Source organism: Acanthisitta chloris, unplaced genomic scaffold (assembly GCF_000695815.1).
Source record: "Acanthisitta chloris isolate BGI_N310 unplaced genomic scaffold, ASM69581v1 scaffold42831, whole genome shotgun sequence".
Lineage (NCBI taxonomy): Eukaryota > Metazoa > Chordata > Aves > Passeriformes > Acanthisittidae > Acanthisitta > Acanthisitta chloris.
In genome coordinates this window covers 40,659-49,063 of record NW_008656178.1, presented here as the reverse complement: position 1 = coordinate 49,063, position 8,405 = coordinate 40,659, and the positions used below count along the sequence as shown (strand labels likewise).

The following is an 8,405-nucleotide window of genomic DNA, read 5'->3' as shown; positions in this document are numbered from 1 at the left end:
GACTTGTCACCCGGGACTAGGCTGTGCTTTCTCATCCTATTTCGTGCCTCTCGCACCGCCTGGGAAACTTCCCCAGCCCAATAGAACTTTGAGCGAAAAGGTAAAGAATAAAACAGAAAAGCCATTCCCTTTAGTGTTCGAGCTGCTGGAAAACACAGCCCGCAAGTTCCTCTTAAAATATAATTGCAACATCACTCCGTTAGAGGAAGCGAGAGCTGGAACATAGGACCGCAGGGAACGCACTTAATCTCTCCTCCTTTTGTGTAACGTAAGAAAAGATTGGGCTTTGCTGTGCCGTAGGACTCTCCGTTGGGAGGGTTAATGCCTTTTAAAGTATTCTGAGGCTTTTCAAAAAGATCTTAAGTGCAAATTGCTCCTGCTGTAAGGCTCTAATCCGGTGAATTGAAAATGAGTTTGGGTATTCGAAGAGACTACTGTGCTGTTTTTCTGTCCTTTTCTGTTCGCAAATGCAACTAAACCGGTGCTGGACTTAGCTTTTCTGAGATTTGGGTGTATTCACTCGCTACCCCACGACTCTGACATCCGTGTGTGAAACTTGTGTGCGCTTTCTGCTGTCTTTGGCTTGACTGACCTTGCTCAGCGGAACCCTTTGTGTTACTGGTGCTTCCAAATCTTGTGTAACATCTGCCAGTGCTATAGAAATAAATGATGTAGTTTGGGTTCTGGATGTCTGTCCTGCTTCCTGTTTGGTTTTTCTCACAGAGATCCTTTTAGAACTCGGGGACTGAGATTAATACTTTTGTTTTTATTTCCTTCTAATTCAACAGATGCAGTTTATGTTGCTTTTTAGTCGCCAGGGAAAACTGAGACTCCAGAAGTGGTATGTCCCATTATCTGACAAAGAAAAGAAGAAAATCACAAGGGAACTTGTTCAAACAGTGTTAGCTCGCAAACCGAAAATGTGCAGCTTCCTGGAGTGGAGAGACCTGAAGATTGTCTACAAAAGGTTGTTCTGTCTCACTAACCTCGTAATTGCCATACATCACAAACATGTAATAAGTAGCAAGAAAATAATGAAGGTTGTTTTTGTTTTGTTTTGTTATTGTTTGTTTTTTCTTTCCCTCTGCTGGTTACAGAGAAGACTGACTTTTCCCTTGAATCTAATTTGATAACCAAGTAGGAATCATTCATGTGTGGAAAATCACTCATGCATTTAGAAATGTACTGAAGAAAAGAAATGAGCTTTCCTTCTACTTTCATAAGGAGTGGAGGTTCTTGGTACTCTGATTAGGTTCACAGAGTGCATATGTGCTTCATATTTGTAGACATTTCAGATTTAATAGCTGATAAAGAAAAATTTTGTTTACCTCAAGCAGTGATTTCATAAATCACTTGAAAATGTAACTGGCTTTTAAAGGCTCATAGAAATAATAAAATAATTTTTTGAGGTTATCTTTTTTTCCTATTAATACAGAAAGGAATTTCTCCCAATTGAAGGAATCATGACTTGTGTTTGGTGGAAGTACTGTATAATTTTTCAGTTGTTCCCTAGCCTTTCTAAGAGTATTTGGAAAGCGTTTTTTAGCTTTGTGCTGATCTGTAGAATGTATTACAACATAGTGGTGTGAACATAATTTTCTCCACAATTAGCAGTAATCCTCATCCTCATGTGGTGGGCTGCATCTTTTCCAGGTAAAGCTGGTGCTACAAAGCCTTGTGTTGTCTGCCTGGAGTTATCTCCCTTCCCTAGTTAGTTATAAACTTCAGAAGGTTTGTGAATTCCTGTTTTCTCTTTGAGATGGCAGATAATTTGTACCCTACAATAAATGCTGTTGTGTTCTCTGCGTAGGTAGGACAGAGGAAACTGGAGCTGAAATGAAGAGTTTGTAACTCTTTTCCAGTGTACCAAGTGGGTAGATTCAAATATGTTTAGATGTTTTAAGTCCTGGTTTCATAAACACATTGGTGTGTGTAACATCATGCACATGTGTGTTGCAGGTGTGTCTAATGCATGTGGTCCTTTATCACCAGGAGCAGGAAAGAGGAGGAACAATGCTCCAGGCTGTGCTGAAAGAAGTATAACACATTTGTTTGTTCTGCCTCTCAGTTTTCTCACAAAACTTCTTGTTTTGTCTCCATGCATGGAGACAAGCTTGCTCAAACACTTGCTGTGCTGTCTTAAGTGATAATGCCTCCAAGTGCTTTCTCAGCTGGACTTTCATGGGACTAGATCAGAAGAATTACACATGAGTAGGGCAGTCTGTTCCCTTCCCTGCCCAGTCTTGAGCAGCAGTAGCTGTTCTGGGGATGATTCCACACAGCTGCTTTCCCTCCTCGTCTGTTAGGAACTACTTGCTATGTCCTTTTGTGTTGTGGGAAGTAGTGGAAATTTGGGTATGACTGTTTAAGTTGCTGAAAGTTGTGGTGTTCTTGCATCTCAGTGTGCTATGGGTCCTGTGGTCAAGGAGAATGAAGAAATTTGCTGTGAGATGTATTCAGACCATTTTTGGCCCGATGCAGACTGCAGTCTGTGCTAGTCTACTGGTGTGCACAGCTGACTGCAGGAGCTTATTTCACTGTCTGCAGACCAGTCTGGCACAGTGAGCCTATGAAACCTTGCTAAAGATTAGTCTGTAACAAGCTAATGAACTTCTCAAATCTTGCCTTATTTTTGCTCTTTTTTTGGCTAAAACATCTCTAGAAGGGCTAGGTATGAGGTGATAGTTTACGTTCCTGTATCTGATAACACTAACAGCTTTTAGGTTTGTGAGACTTTTTCCAGCCACCACACCGTAAGTAAAGATGAGTACCAACTGGTATGATTTCTTTGAAAAAGGTTGGTTTTCTTTTTTTGAAGCTGAAGAGGTGGATGGCTAAAAGAGAAACATATCCGCAGGAACTTTGTGTGTTTTTTGAAATTGCAAAAGGTGCTCCCAGTTGCTCCCAAACAAAAGGCTCTTGAGCATCTGTACTAAGATCTGTTCTTGTCTGATGTATTGCTGGGAAGACTCTGAACCTGCTGGTGCAAATGTTTTTCAATGTAAGCTATAAATGTACGTGCATAGTGCTATTGTACATGTTGCATGTGCATATTGGTGTTACGAGCCTTAAATCGCTGAAATTTGTGCTGTTTGTTTTTAGAGTGTACTTACTGTCCATATATAAGAGAGAATTGACCTAGATACTGTGACTCAAAGAATGATTGGCATTATTAGAAGTATCCTCAAGGGTCTTACTGATGTACCTTTTTGCAAGAACAGAATGAACTCAAATGCAAAGTAGCTTTTGGATCCTTCTTATACTTAACATTTATAAAGACAGCTGGACTGTTTTGATTAGCCTCCTCAGCTCTTTAATATTTCATCTTTATAGGATGGTTTCTGAGTCAATCTTCAAGAAAACAGAACTTAAAATCCATCTGAATGTATGTCATGTAACTTCTGTTTTCCTTGGTTTCATACATGTAGCATTGATAATGCAACATAGGCTCAGTCATTGCCTTCTGAATTTTTTTTCACTAGCACTACAAAACACACAGGGAAAGGTGTCCTGCTTTTATCATGGTTCAGGAATTGGGTTGTACATACGTATTCTGCTGCTGGCTTGGAAGAGAGTTTTTCAGGCTGATAGACACCAGAAGATTAAAAAAGGATGTGAGCCTTCAGGAGACACAGATTTTGAGTGACTTGCTGGGAAAAATAAATTCAAACATGGGAAGCCAACAGTAATTGCACTTCATGAAAATAGAGGGGGAGTCATTGCAAGCAGCTGATTGGAAACATAGCAAACACCACGTGTTTACTCATCACTTTTGTCATTTTAAAAACTGACTGTAGTAGTATTGAAGCATATAGGGCAGAAGTTCATGCAGCCTTCCCCTTGTGGCAGAAAAAAAAGTGTTAGATGTTAAAATTCTAATTTTGCTTAAAAAAAATTTAAGATGTGATTATTTTTTTCCTTTGAAGACTTCACCTGTTCACTATTTTAGCTTCTGGCAGCATGAGTTATTTTCTTTGTGTCATATATTGCAGTCAGAATCTGAACTTGGAGAAGAACGGGTTTTATATAAGTTTTACTTTGTTAGCATTTGGTTAACTGCAATCATGGGAATTAGTTTAAGGATTGTGGCTTTGCTTTTTTGTGTCAGTTCAGAACTGTACTTGCAATCTGAGTTATAAAACCATCATAGTAGTGCAGTCATCTTTAGCTTTCACGTAACATAACCTACAGTTATGATTAAGACTTGCAGCAAAATTAGCTTTAAAATTTTCTACCCTCCCTCTACTGAAAGAAACAATGAAAGGGCCCATTCTGCAAGTAGTACCTCTTCACTCAGTGTTGTGAACCAAAGGCACAGCCATGTGGCTAGTGGTATGTGCCCAGCAGTTGATGTGGTCCTTGTTTATATACAACTTAGCTGGCAGTTGGATGGCAAAAGTGTTCCTATGGTGTTGGTTAGGTACCTTTGTAAAGCTGAATGCAATGATTATAGTGAATTGGATACTTGGGTTTGATAATTTTAATTAGATCAGGTTGCCTTTATATAGGATTCTCATTCCTGTGGTATTAGAAGGTCCTCAGCATCAACAAGCAACAGCTTTTTCTTAGAGGAGTAGCAGTACCAAATTCATTCATTTCTAAAACTACTGGGGTGTATAGCCATGCTGAAATGAGAAACTGTAGAAGAAATGCTTAACTTGGTTAGACTCTGTCCTAGAGTTTCAAAACTTCTTGTTTTATTAAAGAAATACGTAGCTTTTTTGAGGAGACAATCTTTTGCCAAGCACAACTGTTTAGTGGTTTCAGTTTTCATTGGGTCAATGTCACCAAACCACAGGTTTTTGGGCTCCCTTAAACACCTGACTGCCTCTTGGTTGTCATTTACAGTTCAGTTCTGTTCATGCCAATCTCTGTAAGCTTCATATTTCTGCAATTGGGATCTACATACAGAGTGATTTAGATGCTGACAGACTTACAGCTTGTTTGCAGGTTTACCTGATGACAAACTTCCAGGGATGACTTCAAGCAGATTTTCTCTCATCTAGTAGGAGAACATCACTGAGCTGCTGGGATTTGCAAGTCATAAAATAGATGCCCACAGTGACCTGATCTGCCAGCAGAGTTACTGAACCTGGTTGTGAGCAGAGTGGTAGAGAACTCTGCTGAAGCATTGCCTGCCAGTTGTGAGGTTTTCCACCACTGAACTATTATAGCTATTGATGGGGAGATGCATGGGTTTGTTTCCCATCATGAAAAAAGTCCTAGGGTCTTCTATCTGAAGGCAGGAATTTGTCTAAGTATTTATACCTTCTGTGTTTGCTTTTTGTTCTTTTATTCCATAAACTGTTTCTGGTCTCTGGTTTTGGTTCCCTTTCTGACAAGTAGAGGATATTTGTCATATTTTCCTAATGAGGGTGAGCAACTGAGTTGAGTCTAAAGATTCTGTCAATAATGTCTAGTGAGAATAAAACCCACCACAAGTGCAGTAGGAATAAAAAAGGCAGAACATTTCTTACAGACTGCACTGTATTTGCTTTTGTGTGATGTAGCATACTTTACTCTCAGGATTTGCCTTTTCATTGGATGCATGTGAAAGACAGGTTTCTGTCAGGCTCATTAGGAAGAAAAAATGCTTCTGCAGAGCAGAAATCTTTTTCAGTCTGAGTACAGTAATCTACTCCTCTTTGTGTGGACACTCTCCATGTTAGCTTCTACACTTGGCGAAACCTCTGGTGTCTGCTGTACACTCTTAAGTGGACACTTTTATATGAAGAGTTGGCCTCTGGGGGAAAAAAATCACAAACTACTGCTTTTGAGAATTTGGTCTGAAGCCATTTGTAGTATGCTCATGCCCTTTGCAGTAATGGCTCACTTTGTTTATACCCTTCTGCTGTTTGCCATGTAGGCTTATTAAATCTGCATTTGTTTTCTTTTGTTGAGTAGTGATCCATTAGTTATGGTTGCTACTTAAAAAATACATGGAAAAATACTCTCTGCATATAATAATAGATACCCAGGCCTCCATTTTGTGTTGATTCCCACTGAGGAGTTTTTGTTTCTCAGTCTTATTTCTCCAGAACTGCAGTTGGCAGAGTTTGAATGTGTAGTCTACTCGCTTAGCTGCCAAGTACAGTCTTGGAAAGTATGTTACGTTCTCTTTTAAATGAGGACACTGAGAGCAGACCACTTTTCGGGAAAGCATTTTACATTAGTCTCCCTCTCTCCTCCCCTCCCCTCCTTTTTGTTTTCACATGAAATAGTTCCATGCATCCAAAGATCCTTGTAAGGAATAGGGAAGCACAAAAGGACGTTCCATGCATCCAAAGATCCTTGTAAGAAATAGGGAAGCACAAAAGGACTTTGATTTTATAAGGATTTGATAAGGTCTGCTGGTAGGTGGTTCAGCTTGTGTTTAAGCACTGTAAGGAAACAGTTTAACTGCACTTCATCATAATCAGTGCTGCTCATCTGGATGTGATGAAAGCTTTGTTTAGATGGGTTTGGTCTGAGTGCTGGTGATTAGTGTAAATGTCAACAATGTGTCAGAGCCCTTTTTTTCTACAAGGAAATAAGATAACATGGAGTTTGACTTAAAAATTCCTCACTAGGGTTTTTTTGTTTTTAATATTGCTTTCCAATACTCTTTAAAATAGTTTAGATTCCTTATACAGATTGAATCTTGCAGGCTCCTACAGTGACTGTGAATGTCCTTGAAAAATTAGTGAGGCACAAACACAACAATGTAAAATCAAAGGAACTGTGCTCAGATAGGACTTCTGATAAATCCCTGTGGTGAAGAGATGAAAGAGTGAGGGAATGAAAGTGTTAAATCCTTCAGTGAAGGTGTCTTCCCCCATTATGTTTTGTGATAAGATGGGAAAAAAATCGTAGGCAGTAATATTTTATATTTTATAATAGTTTAGAGCTTTTGTATAAAAGTTATCCTGTTCATGATGAATCCATAGCAATTTGACTCAGAGCAGAGTGGGGGGAGAGTGGGACACGTTGAGGTCATAAATGATACTGGGTGAGTGTCTGGGAGACAAATTTCAACATACTTCAAAATACCACATTTTTGGCTAGAAGTCCTGCAAAAACCCTGACAGTTTCTTTTGGGGGTTTACAAAGTCCCAGCTGATAAAATGTGTAATATTCAAAAGCTGCATGGATTTCTCTGTATAGGAAACATACACATCTTAAACTTGGCTTCTTTTTCAATAGGGCTGGCTACTCTGAGTGCTTAATATGGCCAGTTGTGGTCTCTAAAGAGGCAAACAAAAGTTGTTTCTGGTTCATGTAAATTAGTAGTTACAACAGGTGGTACTTGAAATCTGGTTTGTGCCATGAGTGACTGAACAGCATATGGTTTTGGCACTTGAGAAAAGACTAAGTGGGTTTTTGAGCTTTCATTCCTGTTTTGGTTTTGTATCAGCTTTTTTAAACATGACTTGAACAAATGTATGGCAGAGCACAGTAGAATTGGATGGTCTTTTTGTTAAAGTGAAACTTGATCGTATCCGAAGTAAAGAATTCCCTGTCTTCCAAGGTGGAAGTAAATTGCTAGAAACTTGGTGTTTGGACCTTACAGATAGTAACTCCACCAGGAGGTCAAGAAAATCAAATGCATTTCCTTTTCCAGCCACCTCTTTGGCTCATTTAATTCTGTCAGCTAAAGCATGGTAGTGACTCAAGTCATGCTTGACAAAGGAGACAAAGCCCTTTTGTACATGCACATCTTCTGGTCTTTCAGCCATTCTTTGGTGGGACTTGTTGGGCCATTGATAGTAATATGCTAAACTTGAGTGTGAAGGGCAACTGAGGATGTAATACACCTCAAGTGCATTCATTTTGCTCATGTTCATATGCTAACACTAAGATTATTTTGTTATTACAGATATGCAAGCCTCTATTTCTGCTGTGCTATTGAAGATCAGGACAATGAACTAATAACTCTGGAAATAATTCATCGCTATGTAGAACTTCTTGACAAGTATTTTGGCAGTGTGAGTTAGTTTCTTTATATTTTGTCATTTTGCTTTATGCCTACAGCACTTAGAAAAACTTAATCAGCTAGCAGTTGAAAAGGTGCATCTGACACGTCTTGTATGGCTTGCTTGGCCGAACTAAACTGATGATTGCCTCTATAACTGTTAAAATACAAAATTAAATTATTGATTTGGGAGAAGAACTGTTATTAATCTGGTGTTAATTGCCTCCATTTCATAGTTGTCTCCCTTGAGGTCAGGTAAAATCTTAGCTTTCGGTTCAGGCTCTCAGCTTTCCTTTTCCCTGGCAGTGCTCTAGTGTGTGAGCACTTCTTACATCTGCTCCCAAAGGAGACAGTTGGTTGTGAAGTAGCAGGAACAGTAAGGAAAGGACAGACATTTGCTTACCCAGACAGCAAACACAACCAACCATTGTAATGTACATTAGCACTCCTAGAA

General features: G+C 39.3%; 1 protein-coding gene across 3 annotated transcripts in view; it reads left to right on the top strand.

The window, feature by feature from the left end:
- The first annotated feature begins 787 nt into the window (after positions 1–787).
- Positions 788–8,405, top strand: part of AP1S2 (adaptor-related protein complex 1, sigma 2 subunit) — a 28,264-nt gene continuing 20,646 nt past the window's right edge. For 2 of the 3 annotated variants that reach the window (XM_009084192.1, XM_009084191.1), the window contains exons 1-2: positions 789–967; positions 7,856–7,964. In XM_009084192.1, coding sequence (XP_009082440.1) covers positions 789–967; positions 7,856–7,964 — 288 coding nt within the window. Of the gene's footprint in view, positions 968–7,855; positions 7,965–8,405 lie in introns of all 3 variants that reach the window. The other variant, XM_009084190.1, reaches the window with a different exon arrangement.